The 27,963-nt window shown below is 39.7% G+C and overlaps 1 protein-coding gene across 2 annotated transcripts; it reads left to right on the top strand.

The window, feature by feature from the left end:
• Positions 1-3,106: 3,106 nt before the first annotated feature.
• On the top strand, positions 3,107-27,295 carry yeats2 (YEATS domain containing 2). 2 transcript variants are annotated; one of them, XM_081597867.1, is made up of 30 exons: positions 3,107-3,290; positions 3,716-3,821; positions 3,910-4,007; positions 4,151-4,243; positions 4,865-5,098; positions 5,187-5,305; positions 6,546-6,707; positions 7,890-8,001; positions 8,351-8,395; positions 8,720-8,894; positions 9,128-9,370; positions 10,856-11,020; positions 11,831-11,916; positions 12,561-12,755; positions 12,860-13,088; positions 13,953-14,111; positions 14,392-14,519; positions 15,422-15,568; positions 15,907-16,092; positions 18,035-18,398; positions 18,488-18,622; positions 18,874-19,011; positions 19,651-19,801; positions 21,027-21,103; positions 22,054-22,133; positions 23,391-23,595; positions 24,058-24,293; positions 24,382-24,456; positions 25,350-25,423; positions 25,791-27,295. In XM_081597867.1, exons 2-30 carry the CDS (start codon positions 3,722-3,724, stop codon positions 25,897-25,899), a joined length of 4,320 nt encoding a protein of 1,439 aa, XP_081453993.1. In that variant the 5' UTR covers positions 3,107-3,290; positions 3,716-3,721; the 3' UTR covers positions 25,900-27,295. The 2 variants fall into 2 exon arrangements, with proteins under 2 accessions (XP_081453993.1, XP_081453992.1); XM_081597866.1 differs by having other exon boundaries at positions 3,108-3,290; positions 13,953-14,120.
• The last annotated feature ends 668 nt before the right edge of the window (positions 27,296-27,963 follow it).

Here is a 27,963-nt window from a genome sequence, read left to right as displayed (position 1 = left end):
TTGGTCCTTTGTTTTAATTAAGTGGTTTGTAAATGTCCACATTGACAGTAAAAATATGCGTCTGCACATTGATCTGTCTGTTCCAGTAAGAATAAATTAAACACACAGAGCCTGACATAAATTTACCTACACTCATCACTGACATAAATGATGCCATAATGATACAACATAGAATATTAGAAACAAGAATTTGTTGTACAAGTTAAATGGATTGCAAATTTTCATAACTTAAAAGTTATACATACGGTTCTAAATATTTACAAACACTTCTACTACTGTTTGAAACTTGCTTGGTGACATCCATAGAAACATCTCTGATATAATTCTGTTTTTTTTTTTTTTCATTTCCCCTCTCTCTTTTATCAGAAATGGTGGAGCTCATTTAAATTGATTTGCTACCTGGCATGCAATCCATTTTTAAGCTTAGTGCCAACATGTTTGTTGGGGTTGAGGTCAGGGCCTTTCCTGCTTGGTCCATTCAAAAAAACCAACGCTTGAGATCTCTGTCTGGTTGGAACAACATTTTGTGTCCAGGTCTGAACCATCAGGCAGTTTTAGGTAATCCGTCTACTACTAGTGCAGACCCTCGTGATGCTGCCACCACTGTGCTAACTCCTTTAAACATAGTCCTTATCAGAGCTCACTCTTTGTTTCATAAAACGTCAATCCAGAAGACATTTGGCTCGTTCATGAAGGCAGTTTGAGTTTTCAGTTATAATTGAACATGTCAATTTTGAAGCAGGTTTTTTTTTCCCTCAATGCTTGTTTTCCAGCATCTGTGTCTTGAGACTTTATTCCTGAAAAATAAAAAATAAAAATGTTTCCACCTGTGGGTGACGGTTTGGTTCAGATGACTGAAACATGGACTCAGTTGTAGCTGGATGATGATCCCAAACACACAACTAGGCTTACATTAGCCTTCCAGTCTTAAAGCAATGATGTTGATCCTGTTGGGAATTTCTGGGCTATGTCTGATTAAAAGCAGATCTTTGCCAGGAAAGCAATCACTTTTCATTGGCTCTGTTATTTCTAAGAATGGCCTTATATCCAGAGAGGATTGTGCCAGGACATTGCTCAAAAAGAGTGTGGTTTCTCTGGCACTTTATAGAAATCGAATTCTGTGTGTCCGTGTTCATATTCGAGCCTGTTTTTATAACTCTACGTCACTGTAGAGTAGACAAAATTCATATTATATTTAAACTTTCAATGTAAGTTACAATATGGATCCAGAAATATGCCAGATTTTTAAAAAAACATTTTTTTAATCAACCAGTAAGACATATACTCAACATAGCTGCTGGTGGTTTGAGTCCATTGAGGGACGAATCAATCATGCTGGTGATGTTTTAATGAGCCATTGTGTGGAACAAAAGGATGTGGCCCGGCATCAGCTGCACAGTTTAAAGTAAAATTGAGCAACACAGGCTCCAGTAGACATTCGCTGGGTTTTTTTTATATGCTACATGATTTGTGGCATGCATTCCACATCATGGTTTGACACCACCACTGCAACATTTTCTCACAGAGTTTTGTAGACATGGGTAATTAATACTAATTAATTTGTAAAAAAAAAAAAAACATAAAAAAAAACTTCTTAATTTGTTTGTTTTAAACAGATACACATTTACAGACATGAAAAGACAGCACTGATGTTAATTTTAGAGGTTAAAAAGAGATTTGGAACAATCCTGTCCTGGCAGACAAAGGAAAGCCTGTGTCTCTGTGAGAACTTGAACATCTTAATTACAATTATCACATTGAAAATAAAAGTTGTAAACATGCTCCAGTTTTTGCAACTCACAGGAGAGGTCACTTTATGCAAAATAGGCAATGGCCCATGTGATGAAAAAAGAAGTCTTTATTTGGCAGTTGCCGTTTCGAAAGACATAAAACTTACATTGTAACAGGAAAAAAAATCAGATAAAAATACAAGAGAAGGTCAAAAGGAAAAGGTTTAAAATGCAGAAATGTAACTTTTCTTCCACATAAACGGAAAACGTTTCCGCATTTTTCAGAGTCATATTTCTGAGTAACCCGCAATGTTTTTGAATACCAGTGTGTGATCAAGAAGATGATATCATTGCAAAGCTGAAGAAGAAGGAAGAAAGATAACAATAAGGCTCGTGGAATTGATGTTATCCTGATGATCTTAGGTATGATCTTCAGAAATATGCCATTTCTGAAGATGCAACATTGTTAACATCTGACGGGTCATTAACCAGCTTAAAAGATTAGCAAGTGGCATTGTTCAAGGTCAGTAGAGTCTGTCTTGCTATTTTAGCAGGAAATGAGCTTTTAAGTTCCTGTGGAAATGTCTTTCATCTTACAAAAAGCATTTTGCATGAAGTCATCTCTCAAAGATGACTTGTGACACACTGTAAAAAGGACTCATGGCTTTTGAAAAAAACAAAACTAAATGGAATATTTCTTTTAAAAAATCAATGGTTTAAACTTTTCTACAGCTTTATCCCTGATTTGTCTGTTTCTTGATCTGCATGATGCTAATATCTCTAGTCTTAGAATATCTGTTTTAAATTGAGATTAAATGACGCAAGGGTGTACTCTGTTTTACATGACTTGACTTGAAAGCTATTGGTTGAACTGAATTTTATTTTATTCAGAGTACATGGGACTGAAAACAATGCGGCTTGCCTATTAGGTAGAAGATGTAGAAAATATGTGATTTGTCATGCTGTTTCGCATATTTTAAGCTCAGGAAAACATCAAGGAAATTTCTTTGGCAATTATGCCATACGATTTCTATGATATGATTTCTAAAGAATAGGTGAGCCACTGAAATATTTTCAGAGAGATTCAGTGACAACAGAGAAAAAATACTTTTTTGTTGCGCTGCTTATCTGAAAACAGCTTTTTGGTTTCAGTAACCGCATCTAATTATCATTCCTGTCAACAGAAACAAAACTGAATGACGTCCTACTTCCACTTTTATTTCTGATTACCTGTTTTGCTGGTTGGAAGTTGTAATACAAGTAACATTTTTGATGATGAGATACTCCCTTTTTCCAAGGAATCACATTACATTATGTTCGAGTTTTTTTATTTTTTTTTTTATTCAGTTCTTCAGGAGTAGAGAAAATTCATTTGTAGAACAGCGGCCCCCAGTGGCTTCTTTGGTGAATCGCGAGGCTAACTGTGCACTACTCAGTTAGCATACATATGCAGCTCGAGATTTAGCAAATAGCAAGACACGAGTACTGGACGAATACAGCAAGGATGTGCTGGCTTTGAGTTAAAACAAGTATTGTTACTGCACTGCACAGACATCTCCAGTAAGTCTGCTTTTCATGTAGTCGGACTCGGTGGCTACAAACATGTGCCAATGTTAGCTAAATTAGCAAACAAGGTTAGCGCTCTTTAACGTGACTGTCAAGTCGGCTGCACGAATAGCAGGCACAATTGTGTTTATTTTTATTGGGTACAATATACAATAGCATTTCATGTACGTGCTTATTACACCCATTTATGTTGTTGGCTAATTCACTAAGAGTTTAAAACCTTTAGCCCTGTGTAGTAAACACCTCTCAAGGTAGTTCGTGCTACAGAGTTAGCTTCAATCATTTACTGTAACTGATTGAACTTCTCTCCTTAGCAGCTAATGCGATGCTAACAACAATCATAATAACTACCCAAACAGCATAGAAACGACTAGCCACCGTTAGCCTAATCTGCTTTTCATCCTGTTTTATCTTTGTAGGTAAACATGTCAGGAATTAAAAGGAAAATAGAAGGCAATGACCCAGACTATGATGACATTTCACTGGTTCAAAGTAATAAGAGAAATAAAACGGCTGAACATAATGGTAAGTTAATAATATGAAGTACTGCTTCTATTTGTATGTTTCTCGTTTAAAATATAAAAAGAAAAAAATATATATATTTTTTTCTCAGCTCGAGAAGCGACTGTACAGAGAATTGAAAACATCATTAGGGAGCAGTTTTCTTTGGAAATGAAGAACAAAGAGCATGAAATAGATGTTATAAGTCAGGTATGTGATTCTGAATTATATAAAAAAATACTTCTATCTGTAATCCATTTATTTTTTTTTTTTTTCTCCCGCTGTTAAGGGACAATATGCAGAAATTGTTTAAAATTTGCAGCTGACTGTGCTAATGCAACTTTTATTTGCAGCGCCTAAATGAAGCCAGGAGGATGATGGACAAGCTACGGGCATGCATAGTGGCAAATTACTTTGCCAGTTCTGGAATAACAAAGCCTCCAGAGGTAGTTTCTAATAGCTTTTGAACAAATAGCTTTTATAGGTCAAAGAGGGGGGGGAAAAGCTCTGGGTCAGTTACAGACATGTAGTTGCGTTCTTGATTCATTTTTGTACCTATATACTTAATATGCATATTTCAGAAGATTTGCTTACTGCTCTGATTTTTATTTTTGGGAAGTTCATTCTTACTTAATATCTGAGATAATAATGTCTCACCTAATCAAATTAACTATCGGATATGTCTTGTTGATAGATAATATACATACATATAGTGCTGGAACCTCCTTTATGTGTAGTAAACTTTGTAATTTTTTTTGTAATTTAGTAATTTATTTCAGACAAACCTTTCACCGGCAGTGTAGAACAAACACAAAGTACATAATAAATTTCTTGAAGACACATCACATCGGTGATTATGAGTCTGAAAAGTATGAGTAGATGATGGGAAAATTACCGTCATAGCATTTAAAAAACATTTACTGGTGGATATAATTGGCACAGTATCAGCAATAAATGCTTAAAAAGTTAACTATGAAACAACCAAAACTGCACAGATGTTAAGCAGTGAAGTGGGAAAATAATTTAGTATTGCAAAAGTTGATCATATTGTCTCTGCATTTTTCTAGCACACCTTGAAAAGTGACCCTGCAGTGTTGAACCATCCGGCCATCCGTCGGTTCCTGGAGTCTCCGTCCCGTTCCTCTTCCCCTCTCAACCAGGGCTCGGAAACGCAATCCCTGGCCCATTCAGAGTGTGAATCTCTCTCACAGCAAGGAGACGGCACTGAGAGGAACGGAGAGGGAACGTGGAGAGAGGACGGCGGCAAGCAGGAGCGCAGACCTGGACGAAACACGGGCAAAGTTAGTTCCACTTGATGAAATGTTAGGGTCTGTGATCTTTCCACAGCTGCTCAATCTCCTAATTTTTAATTTATTTATTTTTTCTTAGGACACATTTGGTGTGCCTTCACCCATGGACGTAGAGCAGAGGGTGACCTACCACACTACTGGAGATGAAGCCTCCAGACTCTATGTTAAGAAGACCATTGTTGTCGGAAACGTATCCAAGTATGCAACAAAACTGAACTCAAGCTTGCTTTAGATCGTCGTCTGTCTTAGTATGTTGAAAGTTAGGCCCATACACTCTTTTACTAACTGTGTTTTTTTGTTGTTTTATTTACTTTACAGTCACAGAAACACAAAAATCCACCAACTCTTACCCTTGGGTTACTTGACAAAATTTTCAACAAAATATTAGCCAGAAAAATATAATGAAATTGTATGTTGTTTTTTTTTGTTCATGTGTCAGACATGTTTAACTCACATGTTTCAGATCAGCAATAATTTACAGATTCCTTTTCTTCAAATATCATCTTTGAAGAAGATCATCTTTGAAGATGATATTCAAAGATGATATTTAATGGATATTTTAATGATCCATTAAAATATCTCTGTTTAGTTCATGTTTGTGGTAAACAAATAATATCATCTAAGTTAAATTTTGTATTTTCAAATAAAAAATAACATTTAGTAGTTTAAACTGGATAGTTTTTGGTCTATGTGACAAAGTGAACACCACTGGCATAAATAACATGTATGCTTAAGCTATATCTATTTTATACTATCATTTTAAAATGAGCATTTCAAACCTTTTCACATGTTTACCGGGGTTGCTAATGGGTATGGAGAGTGTCTCGTGTATAACCTCCAAGTCCAAAACAAACAAGAACAAGATGAACTTCTCAAGCAGTCGGTGGTTGTGATCTGAACCACACAGACGAACTGATCTTGTGCAACACTTTATTCCCAAGAGTTGGAGCCACAATTTGATTTTACGACAAGCCCAGTCTTGATAAAGGTTGAAAACACGTTTTGTCTTATTTATCTACCCTTTGGGCCTGATGTGACCCACAAAGCTTACTGTTTCTGGCGGATTCTTTATGCGCGTGAGATGAAAGTTGTCATGATCCCACAAAGCTCAATCTGTTACTTTTATGTAGCTTAAGCTAACCGTGTCGGGGGCTGCGTTTCTTCTCCGTTTTGTGTGTGTTGGGCTCACGTATTTTATGTCGACAGTGTTGAACATTTTGTTCCCCATCAGCCCTTAAGTTAAAGTTAAACATTTATTTCCCCTTTTCTTTTGTTCTAGAGATTTTAGTTAAAGACAGGATAACAGTCTTTTGCAGTTATCCCTTCTGTCTTCCTTACACATATTTCATTTTTTTCAGGGAATATATTGAGCAACCAAACAATTACTGATCTTTTTTTCTTTTTTTTTGTACTATTTTTTTTGTTTTTTGGCTTTTAGGTACATCCCCCCTGATAAGCGGGAAGAGAACGACCAGTCGACCCACAAGTGGATGGTGTACGTCAGAGGCTCGAGGAGAGAGCCGAGCATCGACCACTTTGTGAAGAAAGTCTGGTTCTTTTTGCACCCCAGCTACAAACCCAACGACCTGGTGGAAGTCAGGTTCGTTCCTGTGTGAATCTTTCTGAGTATTTAGGAATCAGCAGTGCATGTAAACACTCCTCAGTTCTGAACATGTCATGAGAGACAGGCAGAGCTCTTCCTCCTCTTCTCATAGAAATTGGCTCTTGGTTGCCGTTTCATGTGGTCACCTGAGGCATCAATAGAAGCCAGACAGACGGGGACAAACTTGTTTCAGGAAGCGTGCTCCCTTCACAGCGCCATGTTGCCCATGGACACAATATTCGATTTGAACTTTTTTTTTGTTGTTTTTGCTCTGAGAAAAAAAAAAAAGGGGGGGGGTGGATGGGGGGTATGCTCCACCTCTTTGTCAGCAGGAAAACAATTCTGGAAAACACTTGCGTAATAAGAGGCAGTATTCATTAGTTCACACGTGATTCGGGGTTTTTAGGTTAACCTCTTAGTGGGACAGCAGTTCAGTGACTCTGCAGTAAACAGAAATCTAAGAAAACACTTTAACAAATAGCGCCCCCTTGTGCATCTGTAATAAAGCAGCACCTTATGCACTCATGTCTGTAAAATACTGTTTGTGTGTTTTGAGATGATAACTAATCCCTGGTGACCATAGAATTGAGAAGCAGCATATTTAACATGCAGAGTCCTTCACAGTTAAATTTGGATTTATCTTGGAAAATAATGCAGCTTTCTGGCTTTTGCAGCTTGGATTTAAGATCTTAAATAGTCGTCTTCCTCAGATACCATCATCATCCATCACTCCTCCTACTGAGCCGTGGCCTCCAGGCTGTTTGAGCTGACAAAGCTCTTCTGGTGCTGCAGCAGCAGCAGCAGCTTCTAAGCTCCCTCTGACTGACTCGAGCGTTCATGCTCCGTGAACCCTAAGCAGGCGCGATGCCCTCTGCTGACTCTCAAACAGCCTCAGTCTTGTTAAGGTTGATGCATAAAAGTAAAGTTTAAACTAGTTGGCTGTACTTGAGCAGAAATCTAAAATAAACTAACATTTGCTTGCCTTTTTGTTTTCACACCTCAAAGAAGAAGAGTTTAAGATCTTCAGGTCGTTGATTGTTAAAGAGATTAATAACTGGAGCTGAGCCAGAAAACTGTGAGAATGTTTTTTCTTAAAAGGCATTGTGGGTTGGGGGGTGCTGCTGCAGATTTGTATTCGGGTGGCATTTAATTGGGGCTTTTCGATGTGCCTGTTCTCAGCGAGCCTCCCTTTCATTTAACACGACGCGGATGGGGGGAGTTTCCTGTGCGGATCCAGATCCACTTCAAAGACTCTCGCAACAAACGCATCGACATCATCCACCAGTTAAAGGTCAGACCATAGACCACATCTCCATTAAGGTCGCTTATTTGTTCTGACGGCGTCTTTAATGCCGTTTTTGTTTTTTTTAAACATTTATTTAGTTTTCTCCTTAGGCGATTTGAAGCCCTCATTTACTCGATTTCACTTCAGTTAATACCACTAAATTATACGGTATTCAGAAAAAGACAAAAATAAGAGTATAAAATCATATTTGCTCACATCCTTTCTATTCTACATGAACCGGTTTTTGCACTGTTTGCTGACATTCATTTTATTTATTGTATTTATCTGATGGTGCTGCTCTGTTGCAGTTACAGATTTCCTGTTTAATCATGTAACTTATCTTGTGCTTCTGCAGCTGGACAGAACATACACAGGCCTGCAGACACTGGGAGCAGAAACTGTAAGTTATAGATGTATAGATGACAACAAGGAGAGGCAGGAAATTTAACCATATTCGATTTTAAACCTGTTGACAATCTGGAAAGTCAGCGTAGTCACAGTATTGTCTAGAATACCCACCGATGCATCATTTTATAATGTGTTTTGTAAACATGTACAGAACCACAAAAACAAATGCCAGGTTCTATGAAAAACAAACAAAAAAAGTTTTCCCCAAATGCAAATGCTGTAGATTTTTACGATCAAAATCAAAATGTTACCATCAAAATCTAGGTTCTGTATCACCTTGTTGTCCACTTTTAAAAAGCAGCTCTATTTGTTTCAGGTGGTTGATGTGGAACTTCATAGAGATTCTCTCGGGGAAGACTACATCCCTAAGCGCTCCTCATCGTCCAACAAAGCGTCACTTAAAGCAGCCAGCCCCATGTCGACGCCCTCTCTGGCCCAGACGTACGGACAACCCAGCTCTCCTGTCTCACATGATTTTGGTGCAGAAAAAGGTACAACCATGAAAACTACCAGCTACAAAACAGAGGAATTTTAGCAGAAATGCAGAATAACTGGTTTCACTACTCGCTGATTTATATAGGGATAATTTTGTTGGCATAAACTTTCATTTCCGTTGCGACTTTAGTCACAGTTTGGATGAAATGATTGCAGAGCGTTTTGTTCGTTTTGCCCATGTCGTTTCTTTGACAACGAGTTAAGCATCAAGGGATTCTTCTGTCTGCAGGTTTATTAAAAGCGGAGATGGCGAAGTCTACGAGCGGCCATAATCCAGGCCTGGCTGCTGGTGAACGCACTCCAACAAGACCCAGACCTGGTGATAGGGTCACTCTCGGTTCCCCTGGCAACTCTGCCTTCCAGCCAATCACAGCAAGCTGTAAAATAGTTCCCCAGGGACAGGCGCCCAGTCCCGCGGAGTCTCCGGGGAAATCTTTCCAACCAATCACCATGAGCTGCAAAATCGTCTCAGGTAAGTGCTTCCTCTCAGTTAGGATGATGAATCACTTTCTTTCAAAACAGCTCCATGCCTTACAGAGACACTTTGTGAAATGTTATTGAAATAGTACACAACACCTCTCTTCAGTGAACCACAGGCGTCTTAATATCGGTATTATTGCCTTTCCCTGTTATTTACTTGAACTGTTGAAGAGGACTGTTCACTAAGAAAAAGTTAGATAAGCCTTTTATTTTGCATTGTGTTAGAAATGGTTCAAATTAAAGTTTGTGACTTATTTGTAATAGAAAACAACAGTACACTGAGATTTCTGGGGCCAGTTTCCATTTTTGAGAAGTTTTATGCTGACACTGATCTTAGATGATTTTGACTTCTCTTTAAGAACAATATATCCTCCTGACTACCAGGAAAAAAATATTGTCCAATCACCATTTTTTTAAAATCCCACAGTCTTTGTAAGGTAATAAAAGGTTGTATGCACTTACTTTGTCTCTTCCCATAAAATGTGTTATTACTGATAAATGCCATTTTTATGAATTAGAAAAAGGTACGTACAAAAGCCCCACCCCTTCACATGTGGTATCATTGAAAAGCCCTAAATGTCCTCTCCAGATACCAAAAGGAATTAATTCAGTAGAATGCAAGGGGTGGGAGATATTCAAGTTTAGAAATGTCCTCTACAGAGGACAAAAATGAACCACTGGTAGTCAGGAGAATATTGCATTAAAAACGTTTCATTGTATACTCTTTGAATCAGCTAAAAGTTTAAAATAAGAATTTTTTTTTGTGACAGCCTAGGGATGTACAAATAAAACTAAAAAACATCTTGATACCTTTGTACGATGACCTTTAAACTCCTGTTTTTTTTTTTGTTTGTTTTTTTTCAAAATATAGAAGTACAGCACATGACAGACATGTTCAGTTTTTTCTTGTTTAATCCACTCGGAATAACTTAAAATCTGAGAGACGAGTTAACTTGTTAAATTCTTCTTTCAGTCATTATAGAAAGCTTTTTTGTGAATGATGTTATGCACATTAGGAGAAGATGTGATGTCACACCATGCATGTGACATCACGCACAGTGTTGCACATAAATGTAATTAACAGGATTTTACTATGTCAAAACACCTGATCACAGAGTTGATGTCTTAAACAGTTTTTTTAGCATAGTTTTTTTAGCATAGTTAGCAAAACAGCAGACTTTGTGTCGAGTGTTAATTACCGTGAGCTGAAATTTGATGTTCGACCACAAATACAGTCTAACTCTTCCAAACAGAGAAACTTTGCTTTCTTACATTTGTCTTCCTGTTATATGCTATTGTGAAAAAATAGAAAATATTTTTTTGTCTCTGGATTAAAAAAAATGTGTGATGAAAGTTTTCAGCCTGGGTTTACTAAAGTATTACAAAACAAAGTACATGAAAATGGTTTAGAATCGTATTCTTCCTGCTTCCTTTTATTTCTGCCTTCCTCTGAGCTGGTTTGCTTCAACACCTCCAGGTTCACCCATCTCCACTCCCAGCCATTCGCCGTTGCCCCGGACACCCACAACCTCCACCCCTGTCCACAGCAAGCAGAGCGCCTCCTCTGTTCTCAACAACCCGTACATTATCGTCGATAAGCCCGGCCAGGTGATCAGCATGGCGTCCTCATCTGCCTCTGCAGGTACATCTCCAGCTTCACGCCTGCGTGCTGCTCAGAATCAGAAGTAAACCTGGAATGAAATTGAAAAGCAGCGTCTTAGCCGCCCGCATGGATGTAGAAAATGCAACAACTGCAGCTGGAAGCAGGAAATGAACAATACTTTATTTCCCTTTCTCTAAGCTTTTCATCGACGTCTCTCTTCATAGCCCTAATGTTACATGCTCCGATCCAGCAGGATAGTTTGTGGATAAGTGGTTACCATATCGACTGATGTGTTTAATGGCTCGATTAGATTGGATGACGCACGGTGCTCACATCAGGTTTTTCCACATAAATGTTGATTGCTCTTGACTGGAGGATCAAATTTCGGCACCGGGGGAAACGAGTGCGCACTCGCTGAGCACCCAGAGGCTCTCAAATGGTCATGGCAACTGAAACCGCTTACGCATCAAAAATCCTCAGCTTACATCACAACATAGAGTTCTTTCACCTACCTTGTTTTTCCACACACGCACGCACACACACACACACACAGACACACTCAGCCGCTCCTATACTTAATTTATAAGTGCTCAGCTCAGGCAGATTTGGTAAATGGATTGGAATCCTGTTGAGCAATCTCTCATCCCAGTGGATGAGTCAGATGTGGGCTGATTCACCAAACCAACTGAAATAGCTTTTTTTATTTAGTATTTTTCTTTTTTACATGCACTAGGTATTTGATGTGATGTGATATGATATAACATCATATAGCATAGCCTAATAAGAACTACAGTAGTCCTCTCCTCTCTGTTCATTCTATGCCATGTTTTTATGTGCGTTTCTACACAGGAAGCCCGTCGGCCAAGCAGGCTCAAGGCGCCCGCTCTCCAGCGCCTAAAGTTCACACTGGCACTTTCCTCTCGTCGGGGGTCAAGGTGAGTTTGTGTCTGTAAATCATTTTGAGCTAAAACGCCACACAGTTTGTCACTTTTCGTCATCGGTGTCGTTAACAAAGCAGTGTGGTATTAATAGAAGCCCAGGGTGTTCAGCAAATGTGAGCGTCTTGGCACCTATTTAAATAGGACATGTTTCTGGGGGGTGGGGGAGGGGCTGCACATTTCAGTGGTACAAGAAGGATCTCTGTTGGATGCTATGAAAATAACTCGCTACTCACATTCTCATTACCCTGACCTTCCTTCGTAGAGGTTATTTTTATTGGTTTTTAGTGTGTTTTCTCTCATTTCAAAGTTCCAGCATCTGCTGTTTATTAAACACAACAGCTAATGGCAACATATGGAAATTGTAAAAACATCTATGTTATGAATAAATGATGAGGCCCCCCCTCACAGAAACATTACTTTAGGCATAAAAGCGCTTCCTAATTCTCAACAGTCTGCTAAAAACCACGAGAGCATCGTCGTTCCCAGTCAGAAGGCATCATATTTATCATTTATATGATATTTCTCCAGCTCCAGATATTGTTTACAGTGGGTTTCCTGATGGGTTTTAATATCTTTGCCTCCTGTGGTTCATAGGCAGCGTGTCCTCTTACAGTCCCTCTCAATGTGTCTCCTTGCAGGTTATTATCAAGCAGGAGCCTGGGGAAGTTTCAACACAGCAACAGCAGATGGTTTCCACAGTAACCAGCCAGCAGCAACCTGCTGCTGCCGCTGCTGCGGCGGCCCACCAGTTTGTCACAGTGAAAGGAGGTCACATGATCTCAATGTCGAGTCAGAAACGGACCGGAGAGGCCACAGGGTCCACAACTAGCAAGGTCACAGTCACTTCATCTCTTGAGTCTCACCAATAATTCATGAGAATAACGATCTACCAGTGAACGATTCATAAAGCTAATCTGATGCTTCTTGTGGTTTAAAGATGTTGGGCATTCCTGTGAGCTCAACGCTTCAGTCTTCAGTGAAACAGGTCGCCATCAGCAGCGGACAGATTCTGGTTGCAAAGGGCAGCCCGTCCGTCTCCAAGGTGATGGCCGGGAAGCAGGTTTTGGCTCAGGGCGTCGCCAAAGCCATCGTCAGTGGAACTGGGAGCATCACCGCCCAGCAAGGTGGCGCCAAGGCTGCCGGTGGTTCAGGCGGCAAGAGTGGAGGTCAGAGTTCACACATGTACAAGCGCCATGTTTTAACAGGCATAATTTTGAACACCTAATCATCGCTGCCATCTTAAAGCGAAGAAAAAAGCTTTTACAAAGTTGATGTTTTCAGCTTTTATTAGACTTTTATTGTAGAGATTAGCTTGATTAGCATTGGTAAATGGAATCAACTGTCTCTCTGTATATTTCCTACATAATGAAGACCTTTACCTCAACTCTACTTTGTTTTAATACGCTCAGATTCCTGTTTAAGCTGAAGTTCATTACTCTATCAATGTTTCCCAACCCTGGTGCTCGAGGCACACTAGCCTGCATGTTTTAGGTATTTCCTTGTTTCAGCCCAGCTGATTTCAATCGATGTCTGATTAACAGGCGTTTCCTGAACTGCAATCAGTTGAGTCAGGCACATTAAATCAGGGAAACCTCTAAAACATGCAGGACAGTGTGCCTTGAGGACCAGGATTGGGAAACATGATCAGTAAACAGAATGGCTGTTGTTATTCCTCAGACTTTTTACAGGCCTTATTGATACAGAGAACAGCTAACTTTGAGTCTCCTTCATCGTTTCCAAATCAAAGAGTGTATATATGGTGTGTTAACTGCCTGGGAAAGGACAGGATTTTAGAGTTTCTGGTCAACCTGCTGATTAGAGCCAATCAAGCTAAAAACCTGCTGATTTCAGTCTTAACCAATTTCTCTGTGCTTTTCTAATTATAATCACTACCAAAACACATTGCACAATGAGGCTATGGTCCATTACAATAATGTGTAAAATTGCCTCTTTATATATGAAGATACATAAAGATAATGTATGAGCTGGGCAAGTAAGAAATGTCTTCTTTCTGTACATTTTTTTTGTAGTTATGGCCACTCTTCAGCTGCCAGCAAACAATTTAGCCAACCTGGCTAATTTGCCTCCAGGTACCAAACTCTACCTAACCACCAATAGCAAGAACCCGTCAGGGAAGGGGAAGCTGCTTCTCATTCCACAAGGAGCCATCCTCAGAGCCTCCGGTGCAAGTAAGACGAGTTACGTCACTGGTTTGTATTCTTAAAGTGAAGATATCCCTCAAAACAAAATGTGTTTAAAAGTTCATCCTTTGCTTTCAAAAGTGGCAAGGCAAACCTGAGTAGTCTCTTAATGAGTATCGTTGAAAGGAAGCCGGAGTAATTTATTGCTGCCTGTCCTCCGCATTTCTACTCATCTTAATAAAGCACTATATTTAATACTGCACATGTGTAAGAAAAATACTGTTTATCTGATTCAAAGCTGATGTGAATGTGCCTCTCTGCTATGTAGGTCACCAGTCCCAGAGCGGCCCGTCAGCAGGTGCAAGCAGCTCTCAGAACTCCTCATCCTCCTCATCTTCAGGCAGTCTGCCTTCAAACCTCTCCTACACGTCTTACATTTTGAAACAAACCCCACAGGTGGATAAACAGTTCTTTTTTTTTTTCTCTGCGAAACAATCGATGCAAACTCTTTACCTATAGTCTATATTTGTGTTTTCCTGGTGAAAGTCAAACAGGGTCAGCATTGTTGTTCTTTTATTTTGCTGTGAGAACCAAACAGCAGTGAGGTTTCCTGTTTGATTATTCCGGAGGGAACATCTTCCTTATGCGTCTGTGATTTAAGTGGATCTATTAAACAGATGGTTCTTCATCATTGCCAGTTTTGCTCATTTGCTCATTTATTTGCAGAAATGTTTCATCTATATGGAACTGGAGAAAGTTGCACTAATATTTTTTTATCTACTTCATTGCACTACAGATGCAAAACAGTGATTTTATTTTATTTTATTGTCGCCTCAGTTTCTCTCTGATTTTAGTAGTCAGGACGAAACTTGCTCTTAATTAGAAGCTGTATCTGGTTGTCAACTTTATAAGATTATATAACGACCATCTGCTGAGATTTCACTGAGGACTTCACCAACAACATTTGCTCTGCACATAAAGTCACAACTTAAATGTATTCACAGAATTGTGAATAATTAAAGACGTAGAGCCTAATTTAGTAAAGACTTAAATTATGGTTTGACGCTAAGGTCAATGGTTTTTTGCTAATACCATAAATAAAAATGTAGTAGTTAATATAATGAAACCCTGTTTTATAGCGATTGTAACGGTTTAACAGATGTTTGGATGACATGTCATTTTTTTTGTGCATATTTTAAAGGCTGTATGAGCTGAAGTTTATGTTTACTACATTTATTGCATTGATCCAGAGAACTGCAGCTGTTAAACGCTAATATTAATCCTCTAAACTACAACTTACCAAATAGTCATTTGCACAGCGTGACCGGCTCTCTGTTGCATCACTTTGTTGTTGTTAGGGTACTTTCCTGGTCGGTCAGCCATCACAGGGATCAGGGAAGCAGGGCAGTTCCAGTTCAGCAGGTCAATCTGGATCATCTACAGCCACGTCCACCCAGCAGGCTATCCGGGTGACGGCTGGACAGAAGGCGGCCATCTTGGCTCAGGTGAGGGAGAAAACCTGCCTAGATGTCTGGGCAGTACTTGAACTAATAGTGTGTGATTCTGATTCGTCTTGTTTGTGGTGGTTTGGTGTTTTTTTTTAGCACCAAACACCATCATGTAAAAAGTCTTATACTTTGTGTTTTATGATGAATTTCAAAATTCTTTTTGCAATTGATTCTCACCTACATTCGAGTGTTGAAGTTTGTACTTTGTATTGTGAATTTCAGGAATGTGATTTATTTTGCTCCTTAGCCTTGGTGACACCTCACCTCCTTTCTTTACAGTTTATTCTCGATTGTAATAATAAGCGTGTCTGATATTTTTTCACCATGACGGGCAGGTTGTTGGCAGCTCGCAGGGAGCACAGCTGAAGCTGTCCGACGGCTCTGTGAAGACTGTAACAGCAGCGGGAGCGGGTCACATGTCCAAGCCTGGTACCACCACACTGAGGATGACGGGGGGAGTCATCACAGCTGCTTCCTCCACTCCTGTTAGTGCAGCAGGGGCAGCAGCAAGTCAACAGCAGGCATGTTTTACACTCATTTGGGAGCATCACAGCGGCTTTTAAACAAAACTGCAGAAACTGTTTAAAGTTGACTTTAGATATTTCTCATCTCCTATTTATTTTTTGCTAGTTTAACCAGATTTGAAGATAAATTCAATTAGTGGAAATTGAACAGTGTTACATGTTTTTTTTGTAAGCATATTAATGTAAAAGAAAAAGCAGTTTTATCTTTTAAAATGGGTGAGGACATGCATGGTAAAAATGCAAATAATGTTTTTTGATCAGTTCAAAAGGAACATATGAGAAACAGGATGATCACTTGTTGCAAACACAAGATGTGTTTTTATCAGAAAAGAGCAGACATGATTGAAGAGGATTTAACCTTGCTCATGGTTTGGATTTTAGCTAGACCTCAATAACTCAAATAATGAAAATTTGGTTTGCACAATATTAGAATAACCTTGCTTAATATTACAATGACAATATCAGTTGCAACACATGTTTTCCTTTCCTCACCTTCTCATCTGTGCCCCCAGAACTCTGTGACCTTTAGCATTTTGGGCAATGTCGTTTGTGTTCATTGTGACAATCTGCTGCTCTGAATCTGTCCAACTGGCTAAATATTACATTAACATGTAAAACTCAAGTTGAAATACATTAGCCAACAGTAATTGCACTCCAAACAGTCTTTTCCGATATGCATGTTGCACACAGTCATGATGATGCTCAGCCATAAAAAAAACACACACAAACAATTCAAACACAGCATAACCCTCTTTGTGAGACCAAATGTCTGTTTTGTTTCTTCTTTGAGAAGTCAATCAGCATGGCACTCGCAATCATTAGCTGAATAAAGTAAAAATGTCTAGCCACAGGAACTGTCCATCACATTTTTAAACACGGTTGTGTTTATATTCCTCCTCAACTACCTACCTGATTCCATCAAAATTTCAGCTTGCGCCCCCATTTCAGGTGACTCATACCAGCAGATTGTTAGAAAATATACCCAAAGCGAGACTCTTGGTACCTGCCTGACATACAGACTGCAGGGGTGGAATTACTAAACATCCTGAAAAGAGTGCAGTGACTGGGTTTTAACTATTTTGGCAAAATATTTTAAGATTGAGAGTAAATATCTTGATAGGCTTGCACGGTAAATAACTGGTCTAATTAGATTTTAGCCTAAATGTTGTAGCTTTGCATAAAGGATAATTTAGACATAGATCTCCACTGTTTATCACTGAACATACAGCAGAACAAGTTTGTGCTTGCACATCTTTTCCATACACAACCTGCCATCTTGGTGACAGTATCTTGCTCACATGGTTGAGTTTGCATAATTATAACTTCCTCCATTCAGTTTAGCTCCACTTCATTTTATGTTCTCTGTGGAGACAGCCATCTTTTTGCCGTTTATCATGATTTATATTCAGCCTGTACGAGGTTGGTACGGTAGCTGTATTGTTTTGTTTTTGCACTGCATTTGGTGTTCAAATTGAGATTTACTGTACGTCTTGCTTTTTCTTCTGAGGTACACAAATTTTATTTCTTGTTCACTTTATGTATGAAGTATACCTTGAATTACACAGTTGCTCATGTATGAAAGAAGTCCATTAACTATCCTGACCTCTTCGGCTTTATCAGTGAAAGAGAGAAGAACATTATTCTGCATGTGCACTGTTGGACATTTAGTTAAAAAAAAGAAAGCTTTCATTATCTAAAATTAGTTGGTAACATTAAATTATCATAATTTACAAAATCATGCAAAGTTGGCATTTTTAATGGGCTTTTAATGTAACTTTTAGAGCAACTTTGCATTAAAAGTGTCATTATTTACCGAATGACACTTCATGACAACTGTCATAAACATTCATAAAGACTTCTTTATGTTCATGACAGTGTCATGTCAGTCTTATGCACACCCCTTCAAATAAAGTGTTACCAATTAGTTTTTGGTCAGCAGGCCACTGATGGCGGGAAGCCTGCCTCTCAGCCCCACTCACTTCTGGTGTCAGCCAACCAAGCAGCAGTCATCAGTGCAGCCAAGAGCTCCAGCGCAGCCGGAGGCGGCGGCCTGTCCAAGGCAGCGGTTGCCTCTTTGGTCAAAGGAGCTGCCACTGTGACGAAGAGCGCTGCGAGTTCCAGCGGGGCGGTCGTGACGCTTGCTAAAGGGGTCACAAATATGCCTGTCATCAGCATGTCCAAAGGAGCAGGAGTGGGCGCCATGGTGGGTGTGCCCAAAAGCAGCAGCACGCCGTTAGTTTCTGCATCGTCGTTAGTCGGCGGGGTGGCAACTGGAGGAGGAAAGACGAGTGCTGCACTGTCAGGTTGTTAGAAAAATACATTGATGTGTTGGTCTGAAGATGGTCAGAGCTGCAAAACTGACTTTGCATATAAAATGTATTCTTTCTGGCAGGTATGCTGAAGATTCACTCTGCAGGCTCCAGCTCCCAGCAGACAGTCTTAACAATCCCTGCTAACCAGCTGAAGCAGCTGGGAGTTGGCTCTGGTTCTGCTGGGCTGCAAACCATATTCATGCCTGTTGGTAAAGGTAAGGTGAAAAAAATAGATGTTAAAGGAGAAACGTATAAGATTCTTATTGTTTTTTTGTGTATTATATCAATTACAAGTGAACAAACTGAGCAGTTTTTAATATATAATTTATTGAAGTCAGGAACTCAGTTGTATCATGTTGTTTTTTGTTCATTGCAAGATCTATAGTATAATTTTTCATCTTATTTTTACGCATACTATGTTTACCCAACGAGCCACTGATCCAAAGTGTGTTTTCTCTGTGTGTAGTGGTGTCTAAAGGCCCAGTCTCCAACACTCTCTCCTCCTCCTCCTCTTTGTTGACACCCCATGGAGCTGCTGCAGCAGGAGCCGCCCCAAACGCCGCCAGCCAGGTGCCCTCCTCCCTCGTCCCGCCTCTGGCACAAGGTGAAGACGGGTCCATCCTCAGTCCACCCATGATTCATCACTTTCTACCCATCTCCATTTTATGTTTCATTAATCAGGATGATAAAAAATAGTGATAAACAAAACATTGTTTCTACAGAATCTTAAAATCTCATAAAGTTCACTTTCAATTTTAGGCCCCAAGAAGTCCAGATTTCCTACACAATATTCCTAATTTACCTCTGATTTATAACTTGTATGTTTATTCATTGCATCAATTACTTAAAAAAAATTATAGAAATATTTTGATGGTATTCATTTGTTATTGCACTGACTTAGAAGTGGAGGCATAATTACGCTTTAACAATCTACAAAGCCTTTAATGCACAGCAGTAAAACAGCGCTGACAAATATAAAATAAAGATGGACATTCAGTTTTCCTTCAAACCCCAATTACAGTTTATTTAGAAAAAGATAAATGTTCTTGGTTATTTGCAAGCAGCTACTTTGTCTAGAAAATAAATTCTATTTAACAAGATTTGGCTATTATACATCTAACTTATACAAATCTCTCTTTAATTTTGAACCCAAATTTGTTTGTTTTTTTAGCTACTTTTAACTTCATAGAATGTGTGACCTTTGACCCATGTATCTCTCTGCTCTCTCTCTATGTTGCCACAGTGAAAACGGAACCAAGCGTTGGTCCTGCCATCACAGCCGGACCGTCGACGCCGGTCTCTACGCCGGCTCCACCCGCAGCCCATGTCCCTTCTGCAGCTACTGCTGTTAAGCAGGAGCAAGGCGCAGACACCTCTGCACACGATCTGATCAAGTAAGGACAAACGGATTCACTGGAACAGCTCCGTTTCTTAAAAAATAAAGACATTTTTCTTTGTGGAGCACTGACACTAGAAGCAGGGCTTTAGGATGCCTTCATTCCTCAGCCTCCTCCACTCACTCTGCCTGCAGCTTATTCTGACTCAGTTACCATCCAGCTGGATGTATGCAGGCTTCAGAACTGCCTGGTTCGTCTGTCAGATTTATCTGACCGTTTTGGTCGAGGGTCTGCTTATTCTCTGCAGATTATGGCGTGGCTTTTTGCCTAAAGCTCTCTGACATTCATTTGTGAGTGTTTTTTTTCTTTTAAAGAACAGATGTAAATCCAATCTTCACAATAGGGGGCCAAAACATGAACTATGAAATTCAAGCCAAGTTTTATAGCTAATTATAATAACTTGCAAAATCTTCTCTGCTCGTAAAAACACGACAGTCTTGGAGCAGGAAGGGGTTCTACGTTTGTGCTGCAGGCTGCAATAAAGTCTTGACAAACATTCATCTAGTAAATTCAAATATGTGAATTTTGCAAATTATAACCAGGGGAAAAAAATGCACAAATCAAAATGTGCTGGGAGCAGGGCTAACACTGATTCGTTCTTTTTTTTTTTTAATTTTATTTCTGTCTATTGTCTTGGGTGGTGGTGAGATTTCACAGTGAAATTATTGCTGCCACCTTAAATAGATCATTTTGCAAATATAGAATTTATTTTTTCTATTGAGACACAATATCTCATTTTCTAGAGATATCTGTTTCAAATTGCCCTAATAATTGAAAACATAAAATAAAGCATTCTCTGATAAGAGAGTTGTGTAAAAATGACTAAAGTGAAACAAAAACATCAAAATTTGTATGACAACTAGTAATACTACTTACTACTATAATATCATCCTCTGTACATTAACTTGAATACTTTTTGGAAGTTTTCAGCAGATTTTTACAAAATCGTTGTTTACTGTGACAAATGCGTCCAAAATGCTAAGCTGAATCTGCACTGGAAATTACACAACTGTGATTTTTAAAGATATAGAAGCACAAGCTGGTGATAAAGGAGCTGTAAAATATGGGTGCACTAAAAGTTGCACCTAAGTGAAAAAGTTAGGTGAGCCACTGCAACCACAGCAAAAAGGAGTTTTGGAGCCATGGCCAGAAGTCATACATTTATTAAAAATAATCAAGACTGAATGCATTAAGTAACCAGAGCAACGGCTTTTTCCCTCAGCACCGAGCACATAGAAACAATGATGCAGCTGCTGACTGCTGTAGTGAAGAAGTTCCCTCTGATTGTACCAGATAAAAGTAAGTAGTTTGACTTTTCATGTGACATTTCCATGATACCGCTTACCGTATTTTCTGCACTATAAGGCGCACCTAAAAACCTTCAATTTCCTCAAAAGCCGACAGTGCGCCTTATAATCCAGTGCGCCTTATAAATGGACCAATAATGAGCCACAACAGGTCTAGCAACTACGGTAAGCAGCCGCCGACTTCATTTTCCCCCGTAGAAGAAGAAGTGCGCGGTGCATGCTGGGATAGTTGTCAGAACGCTGGTTTGTTAATAAAGTTTGACTGACCTTTCTACCTACCGACCTGATAATCAGGTCGTCTGCAGGTCATTTAGCACCACGTTCTCCACCAACATGCTGTGCGTGAAGTAGAAGGGTCACCATCGTCCGGCCACGCCCCGGCCCAGTTGTTGGCATTCTTTATGTCAACAAAGTGGCTTTAGACATTCATCCGGGGTGCTTCGACTAGGGTTACCAAGGAACCAGCCCCTATACATTTAAAGTGGGGGGGTCAGGGGAAGAGAGCCAGAGACTGCGGCGGCAGCGTGTCGGTTGGTCTGTGTTACCCAGAAAGCAGTTGGGCACAATATCGCAACACCAACACCGTGAGTGAAACAATGACTGGGGCAGACTACTATATAAAGTACTTGGGGACCACTTCTTTATTATTATACATCCACATTTGTAGAGAACGGAACAAATCATGTATAGGTTCAATACGGGACGGGTGGAAACCCTAACTGTAGTGTCTATTCTATGTGCCTTATAATGCGGTGCGCCTTATATATGAAAAAAGTTTTAAAATAGGCCATTCATTGAAGGTGCGCCTTATAATCCGGTGCGCCTTATAGTGCGGAAAATACGGCACATAAAAACTATCTGAAAGGTTTGAATTTTTTTTTTCACTTGTGCTTTTTTTTACTAAATACTAAACACAAGTTGAAATTGTGTTTCTCTGTTTAGCCGAAGACTCCCATCCATTTTGTGCCTCTTCGGTAGAACAGTATTACTCCTGGAATATTGGCAAGCGCAGAGCATCAGAGGTAAATAACATTCAGATTTATTCATGCTTATGCCTTTAACTAATTATGAAGTCATTTCACAGTCAGTTTTCTTGTAAACACTAAGAGGCCTATTTTAATGAATGCATTCAACTACTTTAATTATCTACTTTTTTTTTTTTTTTACATGATCAGGCTTTTTACTCATAAAACATTTAGATCTAGCTCACTTGGAGAGACGTAACGTCTCTGTTGTTAACTTTTGTTTCCCAGCTTTTAAGTTAAAACAAGCCACGTCTGCAGCGTTGTCTGTGTAATCTGTCTCCAGGCTGCTTCGTGTCTTGGTGAGCTCTCTGCTTGCCTCGTGTTTTTCTGTCAGGTCAGATATGCTTCTTTGCCTGGTCATCTTGTCCCTTTGTAACGGCTTCATCAGAAACTTACACAGGCTGTCTTGTCTTTGCAGGACAGACTACTTTACATCCATCCAGCAAAACCAGACACAGATATTCAAAACTTTTTCCAGATTTAGGGAGCTTAAAGTTGATGAAACAGTGTTAACAGTGTTACTTGTAACACAGTGTTACTTGTAAGTAACAGTGTTACTTGCTATTTTATGATTTTGCGCTTGTCTTTTATAAGAATACATTTCATCCTCATGATGAACACACAATTACAGTTAAAAGCACGGCAGAAAACTGCTAATAAAAGCACCAAACGTTTAACAGCCAACACAACATAAAGTACACAATGCATTGAACTTTACAAGCAACTAAAAAAAAAGTGTTTTCGAAATGACTTTGACTCAACTAAGAGCTCCACAGCTCTTAGCAAGCAGGTCAGCAGATGAAACGATGGGAGAACAAAAGGAGCGATGGTGCGCAGAAGATCAAGGAGATTAAAAGTAGAAGAGAGATTTGAAAGTGAGCAGAAGATTCATGGCATCAATACTGGGAGCCAGTGAAGTAGTCCGATCACTGCAGTATTTGCCCTCAATGAAAGGAGTTCTGACACTACCCCGATTTTTGAAGTTTTCATAGAGTTCTTGGAGTTTTCTGATGGAGCTTGTGATTTGACGTATTTCACTTGTTACAATGTTAAACCAAGCATTTGAAGAGCAAATGACACCAACAGATTTTTAGGGGAAAACAATTTGATTGAGAAGCACAAGTAGGGTTAACAGCCTGTGGACCAAAGCAGCTTGATTTGCTAATGTCTTCAGAAGTAAAAGATCAAAGCCAGAAGTCGGTCTTTTCAACACAGTTTGTCGGCAATGAATATAATTTGCACGTGTCTCTGCAGCTCCAACGAGCCGTCGCGGTGAAGCGGGTCGTGCAGGACGTGCTGGACCGCTCGCCCCGCCTGCAGGCCCTCACACCGCCAAAGACCAAAGAGGTCGTGCAGTGGTGCCGGCAGAGGGGTTACACTCCACCTGACCCAGAACCCCAGCACAGGAATGACGACGAGTCCATCGAGGACATTCTCACGCAGATCGATAACGAACCCGGTAGGTTTCTGCCTCTGCTTGCGGACATTTTGCTCGGACATCTTCTGGTTCTGGTTTAGTGATTTCATTCCACTCCTTTCAGTGGGTGGCTGTTTCCTGTGCAGTGTTGACTGTGTGGGTGTATTTCTTCTGCAGTTAACACTTGATACAGTGATATGTTTGCTGGTTTGTTGTGTGTGAAGGCAGTCAGTGTGAGTCGTCTTCTGTTTTTTTAAAATCTGTGATTCTATTGATGAGGAGATCTCACTTATTCCATCTTTTGTCTCTAAAGGGTGAGAGACGAAGCTGCTTAGCTCAGTGAGTCACATGCCTGGCCAGACAGCATGATAATCAGCCTTTTGTTATTTTTGTCTCACTTTTGTGCTGTGAATGAGTGGGGATATTTCAATTATCCTCATTGCTGAACTTCTCGGGGGGGGAAAAAAACCAATCCATTCCCTAAACGTTCATATATTTCCACAGAGTGCCCTTCGACCCTCAGCAGCTACAACGAGCTGCTGCTGCGGCTAGAGCAGATGCAAGCCTTGCTGAAGACCGAACCCGAAGAGGAAGACGATGAAATCGTCGACATTGTCACAATGACTCCTCCCTGCCAGAAGCTGAAGGTCAAAGAAGAGGAGCAGGAAACTGACGTGGAGCCTAAGTTTTTCCTCGGCCCCTGCATATCCTCTCAGTTCGTCAGCGAAACGGCCCAGCAGGTTTGGAGCGGCACGCGAAGTTTTACGAAGCTCACCAGTTATGTTTGCTTTTTTGGGAAACCTTGCAATGTCTAATTGTCTCCTTCAGATCGGGGTACTATTTCAACCAGTGGAAGTGGAGAAGAGCGTGTTTGCTCCAGTAATCGAAGCAATGATTTTGAAGGTCAGTAAGGCTCTGAAGGAAAGCAAGTCATTCAACACTCACTGGTATCATCTAAGCAGTTTTAACCGTGCAGTGTGTGTGAATGTCAGCAATAAATTCTCTGATTGCTGTCAGAGCTTTATGAATAAATGCAGAAACTGAAGGTACACCGCTAAATACAATGTGATGAGCTTCAGATATTGAACCACTTTAGGTCCCAACATGAAACCAGCTTTATTCTTCGTGGTTTTCTGCTTATGAACATAATTCAAGGCTCTTTTAATTAGGACAAGTTGTTCAGGTCCCGAAGAAGCAAAACGACTCAAGAACATCACACTATACCACCAGCATGTTTGGCGTCAGTTTGATGGTCTGCGTTAACTTTACATTAAGGTCCACCATTGTCTGGTGTTGGGGGATCATCGAGATCATATTTTTACAGTTGTGAGCCCCACAGCTTAAAGAATGACTTTGTAACTTGTCATCTATTTGTACCTTTCTCTAGATTAGACTCAATGTATTGCTTTTTGAGATGTTTTAGCCTACTTCCTGTTGTTGGACAGGTTCAATTTGAGTGGTTTCTCGACTCTACCGCTCTGGCAGTAATCAGGCCTGGTGTGCCGAAGGAACTCCCACCACGACCGCCACCGTCATCCTTACTATGTTGGATATCACTATTTAAAAAGTTATTTTTTGTATCAACTCTGATTATTTTTGAGATAAGATTTAGCTAAAGGATTTGAAACATTTAAGTGCAAGAGAGAAATATTTTTTCACACCGCTAAATATATACTTTGAGTGTTTTTCTTTATACTTTGATGAACAGTTGGATTATTTATATCTAATTATGACTCTGTGTGTGTGTGTGTGTGTGTGTGTGTGTGTGTGTGTGTGTGTGTGTGTGTGTGTGTCAGGCTACGGAGCAGTTTACTAGCGACATCCTGAGAGAAGCTCTGGCAGGGGCCCACGCTAAATCTCCTCCAAACAGGTCGGCTTTTTTCTGTGACTGCTTCGTAATGCTCCACTTCTAACTGTATTTATTACTTCTAGAGCTTATCTGGGTCGTCGGTTTGCTCCAATCATATGCTTGTTTTAATATAGCAAGATGACTAAGCCAGAAGAAGGAATTCGTTGTTTTTAATTTCCGAAGTTGGTTCAGACTAACAAGTCATTATATACATACATGGCTATTGTCAGATTTTGTTTATGCAACAGTTGAATTAAATAATCAGTACTAGTTTGCCTAAATATTACCTAAAAATGAGGTGATATTAATCAGAGGTCAGTAGGTCAACTAGTTTTTTATTGTTTTGAGTTTTACATAAACTCCTCACATGAACCCTTTTGGGTTTCAGGCCGCCGAGAGAGATCACCGCCATGAACATCCACCAAGCAGTCAGTAGCATCCCCACCTGTGACTTCCTCACTAACGCACACATGGGCTACTTGACAAAGGACAACTGAGGACAGACACAACTGGACTTTGGCTTTTAAGCAGACGCGCTTGGACGGGATGGGGGACAGTCAGAACCACGAGCCATGACGAAGATTTCTTGTTGTGAATATCGGCGTCCAAATGCAGTCCCGTTGCCTGAGGAGGCGCAGCAACAGCTGAAGCTCTGAGTTTCTGGACTAAATGACAAGAAGGGGCTCAGCTTGCTCCTCAGTGCCTGGTGCTCAGCTGCAGAGTAACTAATGTCTTTAATACTTTGTATTGTCACCTTTTATTTCTGTTTGGAAAGAAGCCACATCATGCTGCTTGTGTTATTTAATTTAGCCTCGCTGTTGCGCTCTCTTGTACCTCACAACATTATTTCAGTGATGAAGTGTTGGCGCAGAGGAGGGAGTCGTCATGAGGGAAATAAACCCTGTGTGAATTATGGAACTACTCGTTGGGTTTGATGCGCTTTTTCAGCTGCGGCTCACTGCGGTTTAGGAGCTGTGATGAGGGCCTGCTTGTTCCCTTTGTACGTACTTTCAATCTGAGCGGTTCTCCCAAAGGTGTTGGCTGCTATGGCAACCAGCGATCGTCATAATCATCAGAAATTCGCCGTATCTTTTTTAATGCATTTCAGTGTTACCCAACCAGCACAAGTAATTATGAACATTGCAGCAGTAAAATACAGGAATTCACTGTTTGCTAAGGATTTTTAACATGTTCTGGAAGCCTGTCATGTCTGACCTTTGACACTAAATGAATGATTGTCGTCGTGACTTGATGGTAATTCACACATAAGGTTTTGCGACCCGTTTTTAAGTGTTCTGTTTAACAACCGTTGTCATATTCATCATGGTGTGTATGACGCACACCAGTCAGCCACAAAAGTAAGACTACTAACAGGTGGCATAACTATTATGAGTCACCCAGGTAACCTTCAATTCTTCTTTTCATTTTTACGTTTGGTTGCTAAGCAGAGGTGATGATAAAGTAATGTGGAATTAGGCACACCTCGTCAACAAGGACCTAAAATAATTAGTCTAATAGTTTCCATGTCCTGGCTGACTGATATGCATAAACAGTCAGTCAATTATAAGTTCCTAAAGTGTTTTTTTCCCTTTTTTTCTCTAGCATCAACATTTTAATATTTAAACCCCAACAGTGGTGTGTGTGTGTGTGTTGTCCTGGTGTAAATGAAACTAATGGTGAGTACTGTTATGTGATTGTCATTTTATACAAATAGGCGTGTTTTACTGAGCTTTTGTATGACTGGATAAGCAAATGTCATTATGACTCAATGGATTATAATGCCTGTTTAACCAAATGGAATTAGTGTGCAAGATACCTAAACACTGTAATGTAAACCAAAAATATGATCAATATTCTTATAATAAACTAAGTAAAAATATTTCTTGAAATCTAGATTTGTGTGAGGTGTTTTGGTTTGTGTGTCTTGTGATGAGCTGTAAGCATCTTACTGAGCAAAGCAAGGTCAAGCTCAAGTAAGAAGCTAATATATGCAGTCCTCATCTAAATTATTTTGAGAAGATTATTCTGAAAATAATTTGGGGGACTTCTTTTAGACTTTTGTTCTTTCTCCAGTACGGGATGACGACATAACAATCGACTTAAATGAACAAGAATTAAATCGTAAAATGCTCTACAATGAGGTGTCTTCAGTGAGAGCCGCTCTGCTGTGTGTAGACCACATAAATCACTGTTATGGTACTCCTTACAAAGAAGTGGCTCTGATATAACGGTTGCCTCGGCAACCAGTGAAATACCTAGTGTCTCATACTTTTTTTTTTTTTTGGCTGCTTTTCAGGTGAAATCTTTAAATGTGATCACAAGACTTGCCAACTACTGCTGGCTGAGGAGAGGAAATGCTACAAATACATTCACAAACAGCCACAAAGTATAAATTAAGATTTTTTACTTTTATGTTGAGTGTCTGTTTTATCATATATTTACCACCATTGACAAAAAATATATATATACTTTTTTGCAAAATTCTTAAGTAGATAAGTAGAATTTCAAGAGAATAAATCTTATGTTTTTTGAGCAATAACAATATTTGTTGTTAATCTGTT

The sequence above is a fragment of the Poecilia reticulata genome, chromosome 17 (genome assembly GCF_904066995.2).
Source record: "Poecilia reticulata chromosome 17, P_reticulata-male-v2, whole genome shotgun sequence".
In the NCBI taxonomy this organism is placed as follows: Eukaryota; Metazoa; Chordata; class Actinopteri; order Cyprinodontiformes; family Poeciliidae; genus Poecilia; species Poecilia reticulata.
Note: the sequence above shows the minus strand (reverse complement) of the source record. Positions and strands in the feature narration are given on the sequence as shown.

Bases quoted from the DNA above. Each gene is read 5' to 3' on its own strand.
- yeats2 (XM_081597866.1), top strand. From the start codon at position 3,722: ATGTCAGGAATTAAAAGGAAAATAGAAGGCAATGACCCAGACTATGAT. The intron at 5,306-6,545 runs GTATGCAACAAA...TTTGGCTTTTAG, and splicing joins GTTGTCGGAAACGTATCCAA to GTACATCCCCCCTGATAAGC. The intron at 14,520-15,421 runs GTGGATAAACAG...TGTTGTTGTTAG, and splicing joins TTTTGAAACAAACCCCACAG to GGTACTTTCCTGGTCGGTCA.